The sequence below is a fragment of the Equus quagga genome, chromosome 6 (assembly GCF_021613505.1).
Source record: "Equus quagga isolate Etosha38 chromosome 6, UCLA_HA_Equagga_1.0, whole genome shotgun sequence".
Classification (NCBI taxonomy): domain Eukaryota; kingdom Metazoa; phylum Chordata; class Mammalia; order Perissodactyla; family Equidae; genus Equus; species Equus quagga.
Genome location: NC_060272.1, coordinates 133847040 through 133874091, shown reverse-complemented (window position 1 = coordinate 133874091; position 27052 = coordinate 133847040). Strand labels below are relative to the sequence as shown.

Sequence of the window (27052 nt, the reverse complement as noted above, 5' to 3'; positions counted from 1 at the left end):
TACGCTTGTGCAGATCATCAATTACCTCCCCTCTCCTCACCTCCAATCACCTCTTTCCACATTTCAGACCACCTCCCCCATCCCATAAATATCCTTTAGTCCCCATTTTCAGGGAAGTGGACTTGAGACTCGTGCTCTCACTTCCTAACTTGGCTGCCTTGTGATTAAACCCTCTCTCTGCTGTGATCTCATCTTCCCAGTGTTTGGTGTTCCAGGTGGTGGGCAAAATGAACCTAGTGCAGTGGCAGGCCCCAAAATTAATCCCATTCTTGCTGGCTGCTGGGAACATCCAGGACCCAAGGGGCAGAGCTTCTGCAGGGTTCCTTAGCATGTCAGGGTGCTTTGTAAATGGCAAATCAATATGCAAATTACAAATATGTCTCTCACTCCTCAGGGAGCGGGAGGGAGTGCCTTGCCCTCAGGTCCAGCCTGTCAGAGCCCGGGGTGCTCTTCCTGGGGCCTGGGGGGCTGGGCCGCATCTTGAGCCCAGTGCTGTTGTTCAGGACCATGGCTGGACCTGAGTTTTCACAACGAGGACCCATTCCCAAGGGTTTTATTTAAAGAGAGATAAAGTATGGTTTGAAATCCTACAAACCTGAGAAATCATAGGGTATATCACAACAAAATATGTGTGAAAATGCTAAAAAAAAAAAAAAGACAGGCAATATTGACTTTTATTTATAATAATAATAATCCAAACAGACAAATTCCTTCTTTTTACTCATGTTTTCTCTACCTAACCAAACACACATCCATGCTTCTGTGTGCGTGTGTTTGATTATATAGAAGAAGGATCAGGCAAGACCCACACCTGGCGTGTTCACAGGGACCATGCTGAGGGAGTGAGGTGGCTTTATACTTTTATTTCACACTTTTCAGGACTATTGGGTTTTTTAGTAATAAGTATGCATTTACTCTTATAATAAAAAATATTTTAAAAATATTTGTATAGCCATACAGAAAATAATCTGGATGTACATATAGAGAGGCTCAAAACAGTGCTTTTGCTCAAGAAACTTAATTTCTTAAGTTATAAGGAACAGATCTTCAGTATCCATACCCCCAAGAGCTTCATGCACAAAGACGCTCTATCAGCCACTCTTTATCACAACAACAAAGACACAGACATGGGGCCGACCCGGTGGTGCAGGGGTTAAGTTCGCACAGTCTGCTTTGGCATCCCAGGGTTCATGGCTTTGGATCCTGGGTGTGGACCTACACATGGCTCATCCAGCCATGCATGATGAGCATGCCAGCCTCCCACATACAAAACAGAGGAAGAGAGACAAGATGTTAGCTCAGGGACCATCTTCCTCACGAAAAAAAAAAGACACAAACTAAGTGTCCCTAAGGGATGGTGGTTAGTGCGGTCAAGCCACTGGATGGACCACCTCATCATCACATATTTATGAAGACTATACAATTATTGGGGACAAGAATGTGATATAGTCAATGAAAAGACACCAAATTATATACACAGTATGATTATAACCAAGCCTTTCAAAAGCTAACATATGAAAAAATGGAAGGGATTACACCAAAATGTTCACCGTGATCGAACACTTGTTGACCACTCACTGTGTGCCTGGCATCGTGCTGACACTTCGGGACATGATCCTTGCAACAGCCCCACATAACGGGTACTATGAGCACCTCCTTTCCACAATGGGAAATGGAGGTGGAGTAGGAAGACGGAATTTCCAGAAACACCCAGTGGTCACCAAACACGCAAAGATGTGCTAAACTTCATTAGTACTTAAAGCTATGCAACGTCAAACCACAATGAGAAACAGAACATTGGCAAAAATTGGAAAGTTTAATGACATCAGTGTTGGCGGAAGTGGGATGAAATAGTACTTATTTCCTGCTGGTGGAACCGTGATTGGTACAAGCATTTCAGAGCACAACTCCAAACTTGAGACATGTGCTCTTCTCTTTTGACTTAGAAACTTCTCTTGGGAGAAATTACTTGAGGGACATTCTCACGCCTTTTAAAAGAAGACGTGCAAAGATTTTCACCATGTGGTTGTTTGTATTAGCAAGAAATTAAATAAATCATAGTTGATCCAAGCAGTAATTAAAAACAAAAAGATGGATCTATCTTGGAAAGATCTCGAAGGCAAGTGAAATAATAATAAAAGAATAATAGTCTAATAATAATTAAGCTAACTTCAGGAAAGTATGCATACTATAACACCATCTATGTTAAAACCAAAAAGGGAAAACCCACAGAGTACGTACCTCTAGCGGCACACACGTCTGCGTTATGCACGTCTGCGCACAGAAAGAAGAGGTGCAAGAACAGTACCAAAGTGTAACCGCCAGGACCACCAGGAGGGAATCCGACTCCTGACGGTGGTGAAGAAGGCTGTCGCCTTTTCACTTGGTACGTGTCGTATGGTGGTAATTTTTACAACAGGAACGTGTCCGCGTATGACTTACGCAATTAAAAACCGTTACATCACTAAAGGGCAAATAAAAAAACTCTTGCTTAGAGCGAGCGTTCTCAACTGGAGCCTGCACTGGAAGCACGTGGAGAGCTTGTTAAGCCTGGAGGGCTGGGCCCCAGCCCGAGCCAACTGGTGTGTCTGGGTGGGGCCTGATGCTGATGTCTGTTCAGGGGCCGCACTGGGAGAACCCGTGCCTCTGAGATGCGGAATGCTGAGCTTACAGTTCACAGGTGGAGCCAGAACTTGAACGCAGACCCCCTCAGACCAGACCCTGGCTCTTGATCTCAATCGCCTGCTGCCCACAGCTTTCTTTGCTTGGTGGGATAAAGGATGATTCCTTTTTTGACCATTTTTTTAAAATATATTTTTTAAATATACTTATTGGATTTTTAAATGTAATATCAATTCATCCTGAAAATCCTAAAACTATACTTTCTGTGTTTTCCAAAGTTCATAAGCTTTGGTAATTTTTTTTTAATTGCATAACAAGGGGCTGGCACTGGGGCCGAGTGGTTAAGCTCATGCACTCCGCTTCAGTGGCCCAGGTTTTCACCAGTTCAGATCCTGGGTGTGGACACGGCATCGATCATCAGGCCATGATGAGGCGGCATCCCACATGCCACAACTAGAAGGACCCACAACTGAAAATACACAACTATGTACCGGGGGTCTTCAGGGAGAAGAAGAAGAAGAAAAAGCGAAGATTGGCAACAGACATTAGCTCAGATGTCTGTAGAGCAGCCACAGGAGGTTTCCCTGAAAGAGGAAAGCGACCAGAATGGGACTGAAGAAGGATGTCACAAACAGCATGCCGACAGCAGAGGACTGACACAGGAGCACAGAAGGCCCCAGGAGGATGCTGCCAAAGAGAAGGCCTTGTGCCAGCCTCCTCCTGGTGCCTGACCCAGCCACTTAGAGGGGAAAGGGATTACAATGATGGGCTTAGAGCAATCAAGACACTCCTGAAGCACATTGCTGCTACCAGGTGGAAGGAGCAGATGGATGCTGCAAATCCACCACGCAAACACCAGCAGCACAAAAGGAAAAAGAGACGGGATGAGTGGAAGAAAACTTAAGAGAGATGGAAGATACATGCAGACATTCCAACGCCTGTCAAATACAGGATGCAGACATGAGAATATAGAGAAGAGGAGATAGAGAAAATTTTCCCAGAACTGAAGATCCAAATCCTCCTTTGAAACGTTCCACCAAGTGCTAAACAAGAGCAAATGAACAAAAACTCCCATGTCTTGGTGTAATGTCAGAACAATGATAAAGAGAAAATTCTAGAAGGTTCAGAGGTAGGAGAGGAGTATTTGATTACTTAAGAAAGAATTACACACAACAACATGAATGTACTTAATGCCACTGAACGATACTTAAAATTGGTTAAAATGGGAAGTTCTACGTTATGTGTACTTTACTACAATTTAAAATACATACACATATACACACACATAGATAAAAAGAATGAGCAGATGGACAACAGGCTTCTCATCAGCAACTGCAGATGCAAAAAGACAATGGAGCAATGTGTTCAAAATTCTGAGGGAAAATAATTTTTGAACCTAGATTTCAACACCAGCTAAACTATATTGCAGGCGTGGGAGAAAAGCATAGAACATCCTCAAATCTGCATAGATTCAGAAAGTTTACCCACAGAAACTCTCTCTGAAAGAATGACTTGAGGTTGTACCCAAGCAAGAATTAAAGTAAATCCAAGAAAAAGAAATGGGAAACAAGACACAATATTTGGTAATCAATGAAATTAATTAAGTCTAAGTCTTAAGGTTGTGTTTTAATGGAAGAATAATCTGGGGGTGAAGTCTCGTGTTGACACAGAAGGCGGAATGAACACAGAGAGGGAGGATGGCAATGAAGGGAAAGGAGAGGAGGGGAAGCCCCCATCCCCCTTGGGCTGGAGCTCTGATTATCGTCAGATATTAGAGCTTGTTTTAGAAAATACTAGTTTAACCTTGTGCGATACATTTTAAGGTAATTTCAAGTGGCAAATACACAAACGTTGACCAATTTCATCAGTCGTTAGGTAAATGCACAGTGAACCGGGACACAGGCACCCACACCCACCAGAGGCGTAAAGTGGAAACACAATCGCGAGTGTGGGAAGGATGTGGAGCAACAGGACCTCTCTTTCACTGCTGGCAGGAGTGTAAATTGGGGCAAGCACTTGGGAAAACTGTTTGGCATGTTCTTCCAAAGCTGAACCTGTGCGTACACTACGACCTGCAATTCTACTCCGAGAGAAATGAATCCATATGTCTGAAAGAAATGTGCAAAAATATTCATAGTAGCACTATTCATAAGAGCCCCAAACTGGAAAGGAAACCAAATGTCCGTCAGCAGTGTGATGAATAATCTGTGATATATTCACGAAATATGGTGATGACACAGCAATGAGAACAACCATGGAAGAACTCAGCTACACGCAGCAGCTGATCTCTATAATTGGCCAAGAAGATCCTTCAACCACATCATTCATTCGGTAAATGTTGGCTGAGCCCCACTCCGTGCCAACCCTTAATCCAGGCACTGGGTAGGATGCCAGCAGACAGGACAGGTAAGGATCCAGTCCAGCCAGGAAGGTAGATAGTAAACATGGGTAAATGATTGGATTCAGCTACCTTCTGGACTTCACTTGCCAATGCCCCACCTATACTTCTGCCAAACCAAATTTTCATCCCCACCTTCTTAATCCCATCCTGTCTCACGTCCTGTGTCCTCATATGTGATTCCTCCTGCTTGCAATCCCTTCTTCCCTCCCTTCTTCCCCTTCTCTGAGCCCTTCCAGGCCTTAATGATCCATATTGAATATCAGGTACCAAGAAAGCGCCCCTCCACTCTCGAACGATAACGTTGCTTATCTCGTGAAAGCATCTTCTGTCTTGCGCTGCCACAGACTCTGTCCGTTTGTGCGATGCCTTTCACCCCTTTATCAAATCACAATGCTTGGCACACAGAATGTAAGATGGTCATGTTGCCGAAATTCAAAATAGAGAACATTTAAAGCTTTAAGGTTCTCTGGCATTGCCCTCCCTCCCTCCCTGTCAATTTCCTAACACCTCAGCTCGCTTCCAAAACGTGGAGTTCGTACCCTGCGCCATCGTCCCCAAACCCAGCACTGGCTCAGCATCCGTTTACACAGTCTGTCACCCAGAGGAATCCGCAGGACTGTGTCTTTATCCTCTTTGCATTCCTAATGCCTCACCTGTAATGAGTACAAAGAAAATGTCTGTTGAATCTATTCACTGAGGGCTAACAAAGTTAAAGATGCTTTCGACATCCTTCCAGCCATCTGAACTGGAAAGAGTGTAACACTTCATTCGATAATGCAGGAATCCCATGAATCATAATTTTTTCATTAACTTTTTATTTCACTTATTAGCACCAATTTGTACTGGTTTGTGATTTATAATGTACTTGAACATTCTCTCACTGCATTTCCCTGAAATTATACTGGAATTTAGATATTTTGCTGTTAAACAGGGCTTTCCCCTTGGCTATATTAATCCAAATGAGCATCTGAGACTGAATTTGCAGTTAAAGAGCAATGACAAAAGAAAAAAAAGACCAATCTTAGCAAAGGACGAGGGGAGAAAAAAGTGCATTATATTTACAAAAAAATATGGCTGTAATTATTTCAAAATAAAAAGCTTTAAAAAAAACAAATTCAGGAAAGAAAAAAGGAGACTGTAATACTATTGCGGTAAATTTCAACATTTTCTCTCAGTTTACCTAGGTCCAATTTTTCCTCATCTAGAGTAATATCCTGGGAACGGATACAGGTCACATTCAATTGGGGGTACAGGTTCATTTCCTAAACGACCAGCAAGTTGACATTTTCCCAATTAAATCACATGCTTAGAGTTTCCCAATGGTTAATTATAATTTTATATTCTATGAGTTAATTATCTCATCTCTAAGTCTAAATGTTAACTTGCATGTGCACTTTTAAGCTGAGTATACCATAATTGCACAATTCAACGTTTCTTTATGCTTCCCTGTGCCAAGCACGCAGATGCACGAGTGAAAAAGAAAAATCACTGACTTCAAATCTCGCTCCTCTGCCTTCTATTGTTTTAAAAGCCTGAGACTCGAGTTCTCTGAGAGGCACACACGTGTCGCTTTCCCCTGCTGGCAAAGGACGAGGCCGGTGAAGCTTGCATCTAGTTCTGCTTGATAATCAGACGAGAGCGGGCTTCACATTCATACAGCCCCAGGTTACAGATCCACCTCGCGGCCCAACACCTGTGTGAACCTCAGCAAGTCGCCGGGCCTTGGGGAGTCTCTGTTTCCTCATCTAACACCCCAGCTCGCTTCCAAAATGTGGAGTTAGTACCCTGCACCTTCGTCCCATCTGTAGCACGGGGCGACTGTGAGAAATACACGAGACGGCAGGGATGACGCTGCGTGTAATCGGTGCAAAGGGACAATCTGTGTTCCCGCCAGTGACTGTTCACCCACAGCGCACGCTGGGATAAACGTTTCCAACTGGCTTTCCGTGAGACTTGTACCGACTGACACATCCGCTCACAGTGTGTGGGAGCACCTCTCCCCTCCGCCTCGCCAACTCGGCAGGATGTCGTTCATTTTCATTTCGTTATCTGAATATCGTCATTTCTACAAGGAGCTTTATTGCTTCAGAAATGACATTTTATTGACATTTTAATGCCCGCTCTCTTTCACCTCATTTACGGAAATAATGAGAGTTGTAATAAGAAATGGCACGGCCTCGCCACCCGCTCCTGAGACCTGGCGCGCTGGCACACGGGCCCCTGATGTCGAGAACACTTTCCTCCCCTCCTCATCTAGAGAATTGCTGCTCACACTCAGACCTCAGAGCCTGATGAAGTCAAGTCCCCACCTACTTCTGGTTCATTTCATTTAACACGGCTGCATTTTGTGTAATTATTTTTTATTGAGATATAATTCACATGCCCCAAAAAGTCATCCTTTTAAAGGGTACAATTCAGTCATTTTTAGCATAGTCACAATAGTGTACAACCATCACCACTATCTAATTCCAGAACATTTTCATCACCCCAAAGATAAGCCTGGATAGGGACCCAGCAGCAGTCACTCCCCATCCTCTCCCCGCCCCCGGCTCCTGGCAACCGCTAGTCTACTTTCTGTCTCTATAGAGATGCCAACTCTGGACATTCTATGTAAATGGAATCATACAACACGTGCCCTTTTATGTCTGGCTTTTTTCACTTGGCACAATGTTTTTCCAGGTTCATCCACGTTCTGGCGTTGGTCAGTACTTCACTCCTTTTTACAGCTGAATACTATTTCCTTATCGTGCCAATTTCTGTCTATCCATTCAGCAGTCAATGGACATAGAGTTGTTTCCACTTTTGGGCTACTGTGAAGACTGCTGCTGTGAACATTCATGGACGAGCTTGTGTGTGAACGTGTGTTTTTAGTTCTCTCGATTATCTACCTAGGAGCAGAGCTGCTGAGTTATGGGGTAACGCTCTGTTTGACATTTTGAGGAACCAACACACCGTTTTCCAAAGCAGATGCAGCATTTTACATTCCCATCACCAATATATGAGTTCTAATTCCTCCACATCCTCACCAGCAGCACTTGCTACTGTCCATCTTTTTTTAAATTTTATCGAGGAAGATTAGCTCTGAGCTAACATCTGCTGCCAACCATCCTCTTTTTGCTGAGGAAGACTCGCCCTGAGCTAATATACATGCCCATCTTCCTCTGCTTTATATGTGGGACTCCTGCCACAGCATGGCTTGACGAGCAGGGCAATGTCCGTACCCGGGATCCAAACCGGAGAATGCTGGGCCGTCAAAGCAGAATGTGCAAACTTAGCCACTGCACCACAGGGCTGGCCCCTGTCCATCTTTTTTGTTTTGCTATCCTAGTGGGTAGGAAGTGGTGCTCACTGCGGTTTTGATTTGCATTCCCCTAATGACTAAAGATGTTGAGCATCTTTCCAAGGGATTGCTGGCCATCTGTATGTCTTTTTTGTAAAAATGTCTATTCAAAGCCTTTGCTCATTTTTTAATTGGGTTATTTTTCTTTTCATTGTTGAGTTGTAATACTTCTTTATATATTCTGAATGCCAGTCCCTTATCAGACAAACGATTTGCAAATATTTTCTTCCATTCTGTGGTCGTCTTTTCACTTTCTTGATAGTGTCCTTTGAAGGACAAAAGTTTTCCCTTTGGATGAAGTTCAGTTTACCTATTTTTGTTTTGTTGCTTGTGCTTTTGGTGTCATAGCTAAGAAACCACTGCTTACTCCAAGGCCACAAAGATTTACTCCTGTGTGTTTTCTGTGAGTTTTATGCTTTTAGCTCTTACATTGGGTCTGTGATCCATTTTGGGTTAATTTTTATCTATGGTGTGAGAAGGGGTCCAACTTCCTTCTTTTCTATGTGGATATTCAGTTGCCCCGGCACCGTCTGTTGAAAAGACAATTCTCCATCGAATGGTCTTGGCGCTCCTGACAAAAATCCAGTGACCCTAAACATGAGGCTTTATTTCTGGACTCTCAACTCTTTTCCATTGATCTGTATGTCTATACTTAGGCCAGTCTCATATTGTTTTGAAATCAGAAAGTGTTGAGTCCTCTAACTTTGTTCTTCTTTATCAAGATTGTTTTGGCTATTCTGGGCACAGTGGCATTTTTAAATTATTTATTAATTATTTAATTAAGTCTCTATATGATTAGTGTGTTTGATTATTCAGTTAGTTTCTGACTTTTTCATCAGAACGTGCGCTCCATGAGGGCAGAGACCACGGCTGTTTTTTTATTCCCAATTGTATCCTCAGCACCTGTACAGGGCCTGACACGTTATATAAACTCATGCAATTTATTGAATAAATGAATAAATGATTGAATACTCAAGTTTTTGTAATGACGTATATTGGAAATAGCCTAAATGTTCAAAAATTTAAAAAATGTTTAAGTAGATTATAATACATTAATGGGATAGAATATTATGCAACCATTCAAAACCATGTATTTCAATAATATTTAATGATTTGGAGAATCATTGAGCCCAATCTCAACTTTGCATAAATGAAAATAAGGGCTGGAAAAAAACATGGAAATTTAATAGAGTTATCATGGAAGATTGTGATTTTAATTTTTTTAATGTTCTTCTCTACTCTCTACTTTTTCTGTCCTTAGCGTGTATTGGTTTCATTAAAGAAAGCTGAACGTTATTAACTAAAAGCATCCATCCTCAGTAAGTTGTGCACAGTCTTCTGCATTTGCAGTAATGGTCTATTCTCTTCCTAGGATTTTGTTGTTAGTGGAGCCGACCCCCTGTGACTTGAGTAGATTCCGTTTCTATCAGGGGAGGTGGCCACACGTGACGAATGGTTCTCTGGGAAGCTGGGGTTAAGATGTGGGGTGTAAGTTGCACCGTGAACAGGCTCCTGCACGAGCCTCGCTTCTGTTGGGGAATCGTCACCCAACCACCTGTGAGCACCCACGGCCCAGGGCGGGCTCTGAGCGCCACCTCTTCCCTCCAGATCCCGGGACTGCTCCTCTCCCCAGGGGTGACCAGGGGGCTTGAACGCAGCTAAGTGCCACCACCCATACTATCAAACAGAGTTCAAGTGGCATCAACTAATAGAATGTGTAGCAACTTGAACTTCAAGAAGAATTCTTTTCCAGAATTTTTAGGTTTGAAAAATCCTTCATGGATTGTAATTAGTCTTTGGGTGGTGAACATGACATCTACACAGAATTCTACACAGAATTCAAAATATATTATGACATACACCTGAAAGTTATACAACATTATAAGACAATGTTACTGCAATAAAATAAATAAATAAATAAAACTTTTTAAAAAACCCTTTAGAATTGCTCAAGTTAATTGTGGCCCAACCATCTTAGAGAGCCCACCACAAATGCCTGTGTTCGAGAGCACCAGCTCACAATGTCCACCCTCCACTTGCATCCACAGCGTACTTCGTCTGGTATTGCTATCAAACAATCTGAAGGGCCAGAATGACTTGATTTAGTGATGCTAAAGTTAAGATTATTTGTTAGGAACTTTACATACATTTGAGAGAAGGAAAACTCATGATTGCATCAACTGGTTAGCCTAATCTACTTTATACAGGATTTTGTATCATTGAAGTTATGTATTTATAAAATTTCCTCTAAAAATAGCCTTGAATTTATTGAAAAGTTACCATCCACACTAGAGGAATGGGCCATTCTTAACACTAATTTGCCAAATATAGTTAGTATTTTTTCATTTAAAAGGTCGTGGACAAAAACTAATCAAAGGTGGCAGAAGTCAGAACAGTGGGTCCCCTGGGAGGGTGCGGACCGGCTGGGGCAGGCGGAAGCCTCGTGAGACCTGGAAACATGCTTTAGATCTCGGTCAGGTGCTTGCATGAGTGTGGTGTGTGTGTGTGCTCCTTGAGGTGATGCACTCAACTCAAGGTTACATGACCTACAATGTACTCAATAAAAAGAATAAAAGATCATTGCTTTTAAGAGAGCCCTTGAAACTTTTATTTTTAGTGCTCATCTTTTTCTGATAACTAATGTATGTTCATTGTACAAAAATGTGGAAAATACAAGCATCAAAAAATTAATATCCTGTCTAATCAACCCACCAGAATAACTTGGCATTATGATAAATGTTGTTGGAAGCCCTATAACAGCTCAGCTTCTGTTTACTGGCTTATAGGGCAGCTGGCAAGCTCTTTATTAACACCAGTCAACTTCAACACAACTGAGGAAGATGCAGCCTTGTAGACACCACCCACCCCCGGTGATGGCTCTTTCCAACAGCCATGCAAATAGTCTGAAGAAGCTGTGAAGCTGAGAACCCAAAATTGGGGCCAGGAAGAGCACACAGTCACGTCAGCTTTCATCTCATCGAGTCCCAACCTCATGTCCACCTTGGTGGTGACGAGGACGGCACGGCACCATCATGTCTTGTGGAACAGATTCACATGAGTTGGGAGGCTGAGCTCACACAGAGCTGGAGTCACAGTCTTGTGATATGACAGTACTCTCTCTTGAATAAAGAGAATGAATAATCAGCCTCTTTGACTGAAGGCGGAGGCTGGCCCTGACTCATGGAACGTTAGAGAGGTGAGCTCTGGATTCAACAACGTGGCTGTGGGTGGCTCAAACAGCGACCATTCAGGAAGCGTCTGCCACCGGCCAGGCAGTGTGCCAATCCCCTACACTCTACTCCTCCTGCTGACCCTATAAAGACTTTGCTATTGTCACCCCTATTTTAGACAAGGGACTTGAGTCTCAGGTGCCTCCAGACGGCAGGCATTACTCTGGGGAGGGGAAGACTGAGAGTTAAGCAAAGTTGTCCACGTGTCCAGAGAACCCAGGGTCCCTGTTGTTGAGGGTGAAGCCTGACTCTTTCTGAGCCAGAAATGTGTTTCCAGTGTGGCAGGACACAAAGGGCATGTGAAGACAGGACACTGTAGGCCAGTCTCACAGGAACAAATAGGTGGGTATGGAAGGAGGTGCCACCCCACTTCCAATTCTTCGACCTCTTTTGTCAGATTTTTTTCAACTCCCATACAGTTAATTCAGAGAAGACATTAGCCATTTGGTTCTATCTGAGCCCAATGCTAAGTTTCCGTAGCTGGGCGACAATTCTCTTTTAATCTTTCATCTCACAGAGAAAATTACATTAATACAAAAGCTATATGGGCTTTCATCAAAGAGCCAGGATGCCTTTGTAAATGTTAGCTGGTGGCGTGTGTCATCCATCTCATTTACGACGAGGAAGCTGAGTCAGAGAGAGGAAATATGACTGGGGTTTGGTTAAAAGTAAACCACAGCCACGCAATAGGCCACATCTGCTCTTCCAAGTCAAAAGAAAAGAGGGAAGAAACGGTCCAAAAATACATGCTGGTATTACAGCTAAAGCCACGTTCCAGCTACTGTGCGAAGGAGGCCACGTGCACCAGCCCTCTGACCCCACCCTGCCTCCTTCCACCTCTCCCCTCCTCACTCTGGCACTAAACCAGCTGCTGGGTCTTAGAAAAAAAGCATTCTCTCCCCTGGAGCACTGGTTTTCTTCACCCCCACCAAAAAATAATAAAAAAAGATTATTGGACGAGATGGCCCTGGTGATCTGTTAGCTGCCCTCTGTGTCGCCAACAGCCACATTCCTAGCCCGGTCAGCCTCTTCCTTCCTTCCTGGGGACCCACTGGGCCTGGGTCCCAGTCTCAACACTGGGTCTCCATATGCTTGGCCCGAGCTGTATCTGGATGCCCTTGGCTGGAGCCTGCCTCACTCCTTCCCCTCAGAGAGCAGCCATCAGCCTGTGGTCTGGACTCAGAGACTGAGAAGAGGGCCACTGGCTCGGAGGCCTTGTCATGGCTACTTGTTGAGACAGCCCAGTTCCATTCCTGTTATTGGTGGTTTGCGTCTTCTCTCTTTTTATCTCTGTCGGTCTTGCTGGATTTACCTATCTTATTGATTTTTTTGAAAAAATCAGATTTTTTTCCTTGTTTTTTTTCCTATTGATTTTCTATTTTTGATTTTATTAATTTCTGGTGTTATTTCCTTCCTGCTGCTTGCTTTGGCTCTATCTTGTTCTTCTTTTTTGGTGTCTTCAGAACGACACTCAGACTATTGGTTGGAGAACTTTTCTCTTTTCCAACGTCAGCATTCAATGCTGTAAATTTCCCCCTCAGTACTCTTCTAGCTGCATCCCACATATTTCAATATGTCGTAGTTTCATTTTCTTTCAGTTCTATGTATTTTTTTTATTTCCTTTCAACTTTCCCTTTGTCCCATGGGTTATTTATAGGCTTGTCGTTTACTTTCCAAGTGTTTGGAGATTTTCCTGTTGTCTTTCCTTGACTTCTAATTGATTCCACTATGGCAAGAGAATACACTCTGTATGATTTCAATTATTTTAAATTTGGTTGGACTTGTTTTATGGCTCGAGATGTCCATTTTGGCGGATGTTCCGCAGGCACTTGATAAGAATGCTCATTCTGCTGTGGTTTCCTGGAGCACTCTATGTGTGTCTACTAAATCCTCTTGGTTGATAGTGTCATTCAGCTCGGATATTCTTGCTGATTTTCTGCATAGTATCCTACAAATTGCTCAGAGTGGGCTTTTGAAGTCTCCAACTATAATTGTGGACATATACAAACATTTCTGTATTTGTTCCTGTTACAAGAATGTGTTCATATTATACACACATTGCTGCATCATGCTTTTCTCGCCCAACAACGCCTTGTGAAAATCTTTTCCAGTCAATCATAACTGGACTCTAATTCACTGTTTTAAGTAGCTGCATATTATTGCATGGTGTGAAGGCACCAGGACTTATTCCACTGTTCTACTGTGGGACATCATCTTTGTTTGATGGGAGGCATAATTCCCAGTGATGATCCCACTGGTCTTCTCAATTGCAATTCTGAGTTTTGATGACAGGCTGACGGTGGAAACTCACAGTAACCGAGTGGCCTGTAGTAGGCAGTGAGGGTGGGAGGGTGGGCAGGAGAGGTGAGTCTACATTGAGGCTTTTGACAAAAGGAAACGTGACTCTGAAAATCATTAATAACGCTGCTTGTAGATCGTAACAAACAAGGCATAAAGAAAGCCCAATCGTTCTTTCTTGGAAAGAGGAACAGCTGTATCGTAAAGACGAATTTCTCTTAGTTGTGTGGGCCTATGAACTAAGGCCCAAATTATTCTTAGGATGGGACAAAACTCTAAAAATAGAATATATACCAACCCAAGCCAGAACTGCAATTCCACCAAATTCTCTACATGAGCGGAATCTCTTAAACGTAATTTACAAACTGGGCTGAAAATAGAAAAGAGAATCCAGGATATTGTGAGATCAAGACCATTGACCGAGTGAGAAATGCTTAGCTTGGAGAGCAGAAGGCTGAAGGAAACGCACCCCCAGCTCCCTCAAGGACTGCCACCTGTCGAGAGGGAGATCAGTCCGCAGATGCCACCAGGTGGAGGGAGGTCATCGAGCACAGTCAAAGAAGGGCCCGCACTGGACTGTCCCCCAGTACATAGGGAGCGTTCAGACTCTAAGAAGCTACAGCCTGCGTAACTGACAAACGGCACCGACATCTAGGCTTCGCTCTGACCCTGCCAGTCTGCGAGCAGTCTCTTCGCATCCCCCGGGCAAACGCCACGCCCACGGCTGCCTCCACAGCGCTTCCCACTCTGATTCTCCTGCCTTGAGCCGTCTCCACCCTGCACCTACTAGATCTGGACAGTCTTTCAGGACCCAGAAAAAACGCCACCCCTTCTGGGAAGCCTTTCCTGGTAACTCGAGCCCACCGCTGTCATTAGCCCGTGCTCAACAGGAAGTTTTTTCCTTTTTAAAATGGAGCAGCTTTGTCTGCTCAGCTGGATTGCAAGGTCCTTTTGGAAAACTGCCCCGCACCTCTTTCACAATCCACAATACCTTCCACTGGACAAGGCACGCAAGAGAGCCCTCAAAAAACGTTTGTGGATACATTCGTTTCCCCCATCCTGTTTCATAAATCTGTGCACTTCAATTAGCGGTGGGGGCACGTGGCAGTGCTCAGAAGATTTGCTTTCTGTTTGGAAACGTCCTGGTGGAATTTGGCTATACAATATTTTAACTTAATAACCATCACTCAGAGCTCTCATTAAAGTTGATTCTCTTACTGAAACCCTCCTGCAATTAGCTTTAAAGAGAAAGGGCAGAAAAAACAGAATTCATGGATCTACTAATAATGCTTCCCCTCGAACCGCCTGTAAAGACTTCGGGTGGGCTGGGTCCCTCATGCCAGTTCACAAAAAGAACAATTACCAAGAAATTTTTAAATAGAACAGAGTTCAAAACGTGCCTCTCTGGAGTGACATTCTTAATCACCAATAGTACATAGATAGGCCCTTAGGTCACCCTCCTGATGGGTCTCTTTTGCTCTGTCACACTTCCCAGTGTCCTGCAGCCACCTCCGCTCCTCCACCTTTGCACGGTAAGTGTGCATCACAGGCTCTTTCCCCAGGGAAGTCTTGGAAGAGCCAGTTCACCGCCTTTCCCACAACTGATAACCTGACAGCACACATATGTGACCCCTCTTCTAGAGAATGATTGCCTTGAAAGCAGGGCCCATTTAGTTCATCTTGGGATCTCAGGGGCCCAGTGGTAGGACCCGGGAAGTTCCCACTTAATTGGACTGAACTGATGAATACAGAGAAAGTCCACAGAGCTATAGGGATCCATCATTGACTCTGCCCTCACGAGAGACGCAGGAGGGAACAGCTGCTGAGTCTTGAAAGTGAACAGAGTGTTATTCTAGGTCAAGGTGGGGTGGAGAAAAGGGGCCCAGAGGGAGAGAGTCGAGCTAAGGCCAGAGATGCAACTGATTTGGGGGAAACAAGTTGTTTCATGGGGCTGGAGTATCAGGGGTTAAGGAGGAGGAGAGGAAGCTCAGGAGAGAAACTGAAGCCAAACTATGAACGTTCATATCTCATAATAAGGAGGCGGACTGAATTCTGTACACTAAGGCAGCACAGAGAGCTTTTAATTAGGAAGGGGAGACACGTATTTTACAAAGATAAATGATTCACCACATTAACAGGAAAAAGGTGAAAAATACGTATTTACCTCACTAGATACTGAAAAATCCATTAAGAAAATTCAACAACCATTTCAGATTTTTTTTAAAAACAACTAAGGTTATAGGAGGTTTTTCTTAATTTGTAAAAGTGTATATAACAATACACGTCCTCGTTAATAAGCTGAGTACAGAAGGACTTACTTTGTAGCCAGGAATGAAAAAGTGAACTTCACCAACAGCATTAATCATTCTACTCAAGTTCCCACCAATGCGATAAGAAAAGAAAAGGATTAATATTACCTAAAATTTATTGTACACAGGCAAAAATATTTACCCAAGTGGAAAGATGCATGCAGAAGAATGTTCATTATTTTAGCATCTGTGAGAAACTGGAAACTATCTACATGCCTAACAACAGGCAACTGTTTGAACAAATTTTAGAACATCCACATTTTTGAGTACTAAGCAAGTGTCAAAAAGATTGAAGCAGATTTGCAGGTACTAATATTGAAAGATTTCCAAGGAATACTAAGTGAAAAGAACATGTCACAGAACAATATATGGAGAATGCTTAGCTTAATGTAAGGGAAAGGAAGAAGAAAAGATCAAAGAAAGGAAGAAAAAGACACGTAAGTGTGCATCTGGAAACATAAATAGCCAACAGTTGACGGTGATTATCTCTGAGAGGAAGAAAATTAGAAGTATTTGGGAAAGGAATGTAGGAAACTTTGTTTGAAACTTTTTGGTGGACTATATCACATTTTTTATCAAATTTAAAAAGAAGAGTCTTTCCTGAAGCAAGCCTCTGAAGACCAGCTAGTTTATTGCAATGATCACAGCTAGAAATGGAGAAGCTGTGAATCAGGACAAAAGGAAAAGAAAAGAAGAAAGACTGGAAACCCTGTTGAGTAGAAATAAGGGTTCAGTGATTGAACAGATGTAATGGGTTCAGGAAAGGTAGGTATTCAAGGACGGCACTCAGTCCGCAACTTGGGGAGTGGGTGAACAGTGACACCATTAACTAAGGAACAGAATGCAGGTCATGAATTCACTTTGAGACATGCTTCACTTAAGAGGCCCAGAAATAGTGGATGGACAATGAGCCGTATAGATCTGGACTCAGTGGACGCCACTGGCCTTTGGCCCATGGTGCTGGTCCAAGCTGTCATCATCCCTCCTAACTGTCTCCTAATTGCCTCTACTTTCATTCCCCCTTTTCACACAGAAGATAGAACAATCTTTCAGCAAATCTTCAGTGGCTTCCCACTGTAGCTGCCTGGCGCTGGCCTCCCCCTCGGGACCCATCACCCTCCCCGTGACTCGACACATTCTAGCTACACTGGATATCCTCAGTTTCTATCTCCTCCTCCTAGAATGGGCCCCCCCGACACACTCAGCACCAACACAGCTGCACACACACTCCACCCACCTTCCTGGATCATTTCCACCCCCATCATTTAGGGCTCCATTTTGCTATCATTTCCTCGGAGAAGCCATCTTTGATTTCCACATCCCCACCACCAATGTGGTCCTCGGTATGTTCTCTCATCTGTCTCCTCCATTGGCATCAAAAGAGCAGGAAGCATGCCTTTTTAATCCACCTCTGTCTCCCAACCTCTGGCACAGGCCTACCCCAGAATGGGAACTCACTATCAACGGAATGCAATAATGGGTTAGCATATTGATGGAGGAGTGAATTAATGATGGATAAACAGAGAGAGCAAGACTGTTCACAGACAATCCAGGGAGAGGAAGAAGAAACGAGGGCCACGGGAGAACTGAAGAGGAAGACTCTCCATGGCAGACGCCGGGAGCCCGGGAGCCACGCTGCGGGCTGACAGCACCAGGTGCTGTGGGAGGGGGTCAAGTGGAAAAAGAAGTGAAAGGGGGGTTTTAGATTTTACAATTAGGGGATCACTAAAGACCCTCTTGCAGACACTGTCCGTGGATTGGGAGAAGCCGGTTGTCACATGTCGGCGTTAATAAGACGAGAGGAAGGGAATGAGGAAAGATGAGATTCGAGAGGGAAGAAGGGATGCTGGGGGTGGGGAGGGGAGAGTGCTGTTTTAGGGTGGAGGAGGCCGAAGGAGGATGTCTACAGAAATAAATTGTTATTGTAAACGGTAATAAATACTCAAAAATCGACCCTTCCTAATTCTTTTATGACACTTTACCATGTCTACTCTCTTGTCGTTAAGACTCTTCAAAGCTGTGTTACTGCACACCCCCTCCCACCTCCAGCAGCACAGGGTGGTAGCTATTTACACCACAAAGATTGGCAAACACTGCAGATGGTGACTTTTTTGTCGGGAGAGCTAAGTGTTAACTGTTTACCAGCACACTCCTGCCCTGGGGTCTTACGCGAGTTGGTAAACAGCAGGAGGAAGAGAGCCTGCAGGGTAGAAGGACAGGAGTCTGTGGGCAACCACGGAACGTCAGAATCCTCCCTCTGGCCATCATTTGACAGATCTTATTTTCTTCTCTCACGTGAGTCAGTAAGTCACTCTGCAAACAAGGCTATTATCTATCATGGGAGTTGTTACTTCCAGTGGAAAACATTCTAGCTCAGTTCTTTAGGCAGAGCAGCCACCACGCCTCACAAAGGACAATCCTTTAAAAAGCAGCGTCTCCAGCTCAGAGACCAGGAGGAGGGTCTGGGGGGGCCCTCAAGGGATGAGGTGGGCAGAACGAGCCCAGGGTGCCAAGGTTGCAGCCCCGTGTGTGGACCAACAGTTCTGGACCTGCCCCAGCTTCCTGCAGTCACATGGACGTGGATAGAGGAGAGAAGCTTCCAGAACGTGCTCTCAGCACGGGCTCGGGTGCCCACGGTGCCTCCTTGGATCCAGAGCCGTGGCCGGCTGGCCACCTGACGCCAGCTCTCCCACGCAGAGCCCCGCTTCCTGCAGGGCCCGGCCCTGGCCGTTTCCACTTTCTGACCACACTTAATCTTGCTCTTTAACTTGTTCAAGGCCGACAAATAGAAGCATATTTCAAATACTTTAAAAAAAGTGAGCAAATCTGAAATTGAGAACACTGCATCTATAAATTACTATTTTTGTTATTATTGTTTGCAAATTAGAAAAAAACACATCACATGGTTTCTCCATTTTAGTGGTGACACACCTTGCTCTAGAAACTTCTCTGTCCCCTTCTGGGGCCTCTGTACCACAGATGCATAAGACGCTGCATGGCCCCCAGTGATCCGGCTCCTACCTTGGTGATGACGTGAGATGCGACACCCGCTTTCCTCAAGGCACAGGAGGCCGTCGGAGCCTCCACTCTGAGCAAGTGTGCGAATCACAGCCACAAATGCTTGACAAGGCCTTGTAACAGATCTCTTTCCATACGCATGCACATCCTATCGGCTGTTTCTCTGGAGAACCAGAACCAATACGCTACTATTAAAAACAATTTGGGAGAACCCTTGCCGGTTGCTAGAGGAGGCCCCACCGGGCTGGGAGGCAGGGTGGTCCAGTGGTGCCTGAGCAGGGGAGGCTGAAAGGTGTGGCTTCCACCGTGTCACCTGAGGCTGCCATCAGAGGCATCTCCTGGAGCCAGGGGCCATCAGCTCTGAAGGAGAGACGGCAGAGGCTACCTCGCCTCCTCACAGCACGGCCTCACGGACCACAGAGTCGAATGGAGGGACGACACGGTGTGCACACACAGTTCACCCGCAGGAGGGCCCTTCAGCGGGGCTGGCTCTTCCCCACGAAGACCACTCAGAACCGTCGTGCTGTCACTGTTTTATTCCAAGAGGTCACCATGTTCCGTGACTCCCTCTTTGGAGGAAAACACAAGGGGCCCGATAATACGGTGTTTCCACTGAAAACCAGGTTGGGGCCGGTTCTTTGTCAACAGACCGAGAACCCCCTTGTAATTTTTAAATTGTTTCTCAAACAGAAGGTTTCTATTTGGGCAAGTGGCATTAGAAATGTTTAATATTTCAAAGCAAAAAGCAATAGTATTGGCCACATCGTCCGTCAGTCCCTCTGGACGGCCAGACGGTCACATTTCCCGGGATTTGATGAAGTCGGGTTGGTCAGGGCATCTCAGCAGAGAGCACTGCTGGCATGAGGCTGGGCGAAGGCTGAGCCCCAGCGCGTGCGCAGGGGTCACACAAGTTTAAATTCTTAAAATCCGGAATGAAGGCTTCGCTGCTTTTTCTGCCATTCAGTAGACAGAAGACAGGAGCGGCTCCCCCGAGGGGCTTTCGCTTCAGGAAACAACACACTTCAGACGCCGCACTAGGACGGCTTCTAGTCTAACATAAGCAGCTCAGAACAATGAGCTCTTTGAATATTTTTTTCTCAGAAAGCCTTGGCTTTGAGTGGTTTCAGATAGTCCACCACTGCAGGGGTGTTAGAAGCCAGGGACACCAGCGACAAGGTGAGCCCCGCTCCCCCTCCTTGCTCTCTCATCTCTGTGGCTTCTTCCTCCGGCTTCCAGATTTCTCTGCAGTTCCCTGCAGGCTCCTGGAATGATGGCTAGAACCCAGGTATCTACTGGAAAGTGGTGGAACTGGCCCGATCAGCCATGGAGCAGGCAAGGGAAGTCTGAGCCCAGAATCTGAGGGCCAAAGGCTCCACAGATGCACTGAGCTGCCACTCTCTGCCCAGCCAAGAGCAGAGGCTGACCCCAGCCAGAGTGCCTTGCAGATGCGAGAAGATTCCAGCTCCCCAAGAAGAGCAGAGACTGGCCCTCTCCTTCCAGGCATGTCAGGGGCGCACGCAGCACCTGCTTGCTGACTCCTCACCAAGAGGAAGAGCAGGACCCTGCCTGAACCTTAGAAACTCAGCCTCTGGCCTGGCATCTCGCTGGGATCCAGGCGTACATGCGGAGACTCCCGGCCCCCCACCCCGAGTTTAACTAGCGCCATTCTGTTTATTTACGCTCAGGACTGCTCTGAAATTCTTAGATGGTCATCAGAGAAACATCACCAATCTTTGTACTGACGGGCGCAGACTGATATGCATCAGTGGGCCACTGTCACCACCCTGGTGCTGGGCAGGGTGAGACCAAATGGGGACAGAACCATTTACTTTTTTACTTCAACTGAAAATCAGTACTTACGATCCTGCAGGACCAAAAGCAAGTTGTAAGGTTTGTTATGTGGCCGCACACACACTCCATGCTCAACATCCATCCTGTTGTGAAGTTACACACACACACCATGGTCAACATCTACCCTGTTGTGTGCTTACACACACACAGAAGATCAACACCCCTCCATTCAACAGGCCAGTCCTATGCTTAACCTCTGCCCCTATAACAGTATGCCTCATGCACCACATATGGTAACTCTTTTCTGCTAAATTTCAAAAATCTTTTCTTGCCCTTAATCCAGGAAATAGGCACAACTGGTCATCTCGTTCCCAAACCGTCTTATTTCTGAATTAAATAATTCCATTTAACTTCATTTGTCCTTGGCTTTTTTCATTTAAAATGCTGAACCCTTGTCACACTTCCCTCTGAGCCCCGGCAAACTTTCTGGGTGGCTGTGTGGGGTCTGCTCCTGTCGCAGCCACGCCGCAGGCCCCTGACCAGGGTGTGCACGCCCCAGACACTGTGTGAATCTCATAGACCTCTTTCTTCCAGTCATACAAGGTATGGGAACAAGGCACTACCCCAGCCATGATGCCGCCACTTCCAACTGGGCCAGGCCCCCGGGTCACAGGAGCCCGGCCCAGCACAGCCTGAGCCTCTGTGTCCTGCAGCAGGCACAGAAAGGTCCAGAGAGGGGGTGCACCTCTGGAGCCCCACACTCTGAGGTGGCCAAGTGGTGCGCAGCTCCGGGTGTCCTGCTCCCACCTAGGCACCCCATACAAGGCCACGTTCCTGCTCTGGGGTACCACAACTAAGCAAGAGCTCCCGGCTTCCCACGCCCTTCAGGACGAGCCTGTTGGCTGGAACAGCCTCTTACAGGGTTTGGACGTTTTCTACCCCCAGTTTCCATCATCAGGACTTTGCTTAAATGGTATTTTTCACATATTCTTCAAAAATATAGCATATGCTCAAAGATAAAGCACAGTGAGGAGGCAGAGGAGAAAGAAGCCTACTTTCTACAGGATTGAAGTTTCATCAACAGCTTATTTTTCAGAATTATTTTCTCTTAAACATGAATATAAAAGAAATGAATGAGATAATCAGGTATTTCTGGACATACGACATTTGCTATTTTCTAACAAGAAAGAAAATAGCCCGCGTCCAAAGTCGTCACAGGTTGTCTGCTTGTGTGTGTATGTGGTGTGTGTGGCGTGCGTGTGCACACACATTTAACACATCTGCTCTACCTGCATCACATAAAAAAAGAGAAGACACACTTTCCAGATCAAATTAGTAATTTTGTCTATTAATCTCAAAAAATTTTCTGGAACTGTTTTTCAAGCCATTTGGACAATACTTATGTGTAAGCTATCCATATTATGAGATTTTTTTCAACAATCATAAGAAAAAAATCAGCTTCACTCCACATCAAGAACAATTTTTTAATCTAGAATTAAAACAAAATTCAATCTGTCCCACCAGAATAATCCATCACGGCTCATCTTTAAATAACGTTGCTGAGGACTGAACAGTGTGACTTTCGCCCGTAGTTATCAAAGGGAAAAAGTGCTAAGAAAAAGAAATACCAATTAAGAATAAATTTTAGAGTAAGTGCAATTTATAAAGACCGTCTATAAAGAGCAATAGGATATTTATAAATAAAATGGGTAATTTATGCCACCTAAATATCATCAGATTCACAAAGGAGAGAAACAGAATAATTTTTAAAGAATTCTTTTAAAAATAAGACTTCCTTCCAAAAGAAAAACAATCTAGCATATCAGGAGATAATTCAGTAGTTTCTGATTACTAAAATCTTCCGTAAACAGCTTGTAACTTAGATTGCGGTAAAGATACAACGCTCTGCAGACTGAGACGTACGGGGGTCTGAGGGACGGTCCCCAGCATTTACGAACCATGTCACCTGCTCCCCCGGTGTTGATGGGGAGCGGTGAGTGTCTGAAGGCACTCCTGTGCACTTGGGCCTCCTGTTCCTGCCATGGGCACTGGGTGGGCCCTAAACGTGGTCACTTCTTACCCTTTTTTGATTCTGTGGTGTGACCTGCTGTAAGGAGGACCCCTTCTTTGGGAGACCCCTGGGGCCAATGGCTAGCCCCCTGCAGCCCACACAATATTGCCCGCCATCAGGAGGGTCAAGTCTGACCCTCAAGGCCATGCCGGACTTCGGACAGCACTTCGACTTCAGCCAGTGGCTGTCCTTAGGAACGGACCCCCAACTGTTCACATCTATCTTTCCCTCCTGAAGTCATGGCTCTCTGCGCCTCTCAGCGGAGCACCTCCTTGTGGCCTTTGGAACCCGCTGAGGACCAGCAGCAGACCCCATGGGCACTCAGTGTCCTGGCCAGCTAGGACTTTTGGGCAATATAACTTGAAGGTGGGCAGCGTGTAGTCAATACTTGTCTGCATTTCTATCGGCCTCTCGGCTCCAAATTTAAGATAGTTTTAAAGTTGAATTGTGATGAAAACATTCACTGTTCCTAGCTGTTGGATTTTTCTTTTCTTTCCATCAAGGGCATATTTTCTTGTTCTTTCCCTTTTGTGTCACCAAAAGAAAAAAACAGGTGACAGGTATATTTGGAGGGTACAAAGGTGATGCCAGTGATGCCACCTGACATAAATACTACCCCAGAGGCTGCGGGCCCTGGAGCCCTCCACGATGGCAAGACCTCGCGCTGTTACTGGCAGCAGACCCGAGTGGAGGGCTGACTACATATGCCCCGAGCTTTGAGCCCCAGTGTTGCTCAGGAACTTTCCCATTGTCCAATTTTACTTCCTCTGTTAATTAAATCACAACCTGCTGTTCAAATAGTGTGATGTTTCCTAGATGATCAAAACCCACCAGACTTCTGTATTCTGCAGTTTCCACTTTCATGTAAGTAGATTAAGTTGAAACATTTGAGACTAGATTGAGAGTAGATTGAGTTGAAACATATGAAACATGAATATTGCACGCCACATCCTGACAGTGTCTGGAAGTAGGTATGTCTATGAGGGAGACATCTACAATTATACAGCATATGAGTTTTCCAGGAAACTGGAAAACATTTGGGGATCTTCCTTAATTCAGAAATATTTTTAAATGAAAAGGAATAATAAGTTCTTTCCCAAACCTAAGCCTTTAGATTTTACGACTGATGGACAGAGAGATAATAAACATTGCCCCTTTCTATCTACCAGACATCTTTTAAAGCAAGGATACCAATAACGCCTTTCACAAATCAGCACACAATACCGAATTAAGATTATTTTTCAGTTTTGCGATTTTTCAAGAAAATAAGTTCATGGTTCTAAACTCAACATGGGCGATGTGGAAATGCACACCAACAGAGGGTCATATGATAATGGGAACCCTTCAGTGTCTTGTCTGTTTAGCCACATGAGTTCAAACTTCTCCCGAGAAGCCTGAGCTTATGTTCACATGACTCCACGTTCATGGGTGAGGATGGACCAGGCGACGGCCCCGAGCACTGATTAGCCACACTGTGCGTCCCTAGGTCACTGCCACCCTTTATTTGAGCCTCAGCAAACTAACCCTAAGACCCAGAAGGCTCTGGGCAGACCCAGCCCTCCACCTACTTGAGAACTGCTGCTGCTGGGCGGTCACGACCTGACTCAGGAGTGGCCCAGCAGTGTAGACTTGAGTCAGCCACGACACACAGTCAGCACGACGGCCGCCGCCGTTCGCCACAAAGCAAGAGCAGAGCCCGAAGCAAAGTGAATGATTTTTTTTAAGGGAAACTTTAAAGGCATAAATTTGAGAATTCTCCCTCCATTTGAAAACTACCCTCTACGTTCAATGTGACAGGTGTAAAAGCTTTGTCAAGGTCTACTTGCCTATTTTAAGCGTAGGCTTTTTTTTTTTTTGAGATAGTAATTGTACTAACACACTAGAAGTAATAAACTCTGGTGTCACTTCTTCACCTCAAAGTTGTAGGGGCTTTCTCTTTTTTCTTCTTTGGCTCATGGTTATATAATTTAAAGAACGAACACAAGAAGAATATTCATTTTCTTTTATAATAAACTCAGTCAGATGTGCCTATTTTATGCTGACATTTATGATGTCCTTTTATAAACTACATTAACGTGTTTTCAGAAGCTAACAATGAAGACTGCCTGAAAAAGCAGCCTCACGAGAAGAGGCCCCATTTTTAACACTGACGATCACATTCCTTTGTCAGCACTTTTTAGATAGTTAAAAATAATCCACAAAGTTAACTGTTTCCTTTAGTATTTTAGTTCCAAGATTACCAAGATGCAACATTTTGCCTGAGGATGTGGTCTGTCAAATTTTTAAACTGGATCTGTAGCCAATATATACAGACCAGGCTCTGGGCTGCCAGGCTTGTCAGTGTTGTTGGCAACACTGTGGGCAGGGAGTTTGTGCCTCATCTCTTTTTAAATAAAAAGCCAAGCCTTGGAATGACGGGATTGAAAACCTCCCCCCGAGCCTCCTCCCCAGCCTGGCAGACGTCTGCCCCAGTGAGCGCAGTGCTGGCCGCCACTGCCCAACAGGCAGCAGGGTACAAGCAGGTGCAGGCCATTTGGACTTTGCTCAGTATTTGTTCTTTAAATATCATAAACTACTTGCATAAGGGAGGAATTTTATGGAGCACATTGGGCATGATTTTTTAATTCTTTGTGTTGGAGGAAACATCTCCTTTCCAGCCTGTGGCTCAGGGCCACGCACCTCGGGGCCCTTTAGCCTATTTAAATGGAAGATGACATTCCCTGGGGAAAATGGCCCGGAATTCTGCTGCTGCTGTAACCCACAGCTGGTAGGTATGGCACGAAGGGCAGACCCTGCAGACAGCCTTGCTGGGCAAGAAAGTGCAGCTTCTCTTCTATGAAGCAGGCGCCTGTGGCCTGCACTGCAGGGAGCTGGACCTTGCTGCTGTGGGGAAGGCAAGCGCCCACCTGGCGCCCAGGGCAAACCGAACAGAGGTGGTGACGCACCCGCATTTCTCCTCGCAGGGGCTGCCCAGGTCTTCCCAGTGCCTGCCCAGGGGAGGCCAAGTGCACAGTTGCCAGGCAGAGGGGCCTGCTCCTGGAGGGGCACTGGCCGGACACACAGCCAAGCAAGGTGGCAAAGCCATGCCAAAGGAGTGCAGCCAAGGGAAATCAGGACAGAGTGAGGTCACCGATTTCAAACCATCTCCCAATGGATGCGCAACGGGCGCGTTGGCAGTGCCCTGTCCCCGCGGCCAGGCGAGCTGACTGCGAAGGAGTGCGCACCTCCTGGCCTCCAGGGCGACCCACCGTGGCGGACGCCCCTGCACCCGGCTTCCCCACCCGGCGGCCCGCGCCCGCACCCACCTTGACGACGTAGGTGACTCCGGCGCCCAGCACCTGGTCGCTGGCGTGCGGGGCGCGGGGCAGCGGCTCGTCGCCGGGCCGGCCCTTCCTGGCTGCGCGCATGGCCGGGGCGCGGGGGCCGGGGGGCGCGCTGCCGTCCGGGGCGGCCAGGCTGGGCGCGCTGCAGCTGCCCGAGAGCCGCGCGCCCGCCCGCTCCCTGGCCGCCGACAGGCCGCGGAGGCCCGAGCTGGAGAGTTTCAGGTGGGACACCTTGTGGAGCAGGTGGCCCAGGCTGCCCGGGCCATCGTCGGGCGCCCTGCGCAGCGCGTCTCCGGACACCAGGTAGGGGGCCGCCGCCGGCGCCGCGCGCGCCGCCGAGACCTTGCCGCCGCCGCTCACCGACAGGTTGTGCAGAAGGTCATCGACCGATGTCACCGAGTCATTCCTGAAGCGGTTGTACTTGGTGCGTGGAAGCATGCCCCTCCGTGGGCTCGCCGCATCCGCCCGGGCGCTGCAGGAGCCGGCCCCGGCGCGGGCTGCCGCGCATAGCAGGGGCCGCGGTCCCGGGCGGGACGCAGCGCCGGGACAGCCGGCGGGTGCGGGGCAGCGGCGCCGGCCGCCCACTGCTAACAGCCCGCGCCGCCGCGGCCACGCAGCCCCGGGCCCGGGCTCGGCTGCTGAGGGCGGC

At 46.2% G+C, this 27052-nt stretch overlaps 1 protein-coding gene across 1 annotated transcript in view; it reads right to left on the bottom strand.

The window, feature by feature from the left end:
- Window positions 1-26841, bottom strand: part of LOC124241335 (SHC-transforming protein 3) — a 116097-nt gene extending 89256 nt beyond the window's left edge. Inside the window, exon 1 of the mRNA XM_046665037.1 lies at window positions 26386-26841. Coding sequence (XP_046520993.1) covers window positions 26386-26841 — 456 coding nt within the window. The remainder of the gene's footprint in view (window positions 1-26385) is intronic.
- Between the last annotated feature and the right edge of the window lie 211 nt (window positions 26842-27052).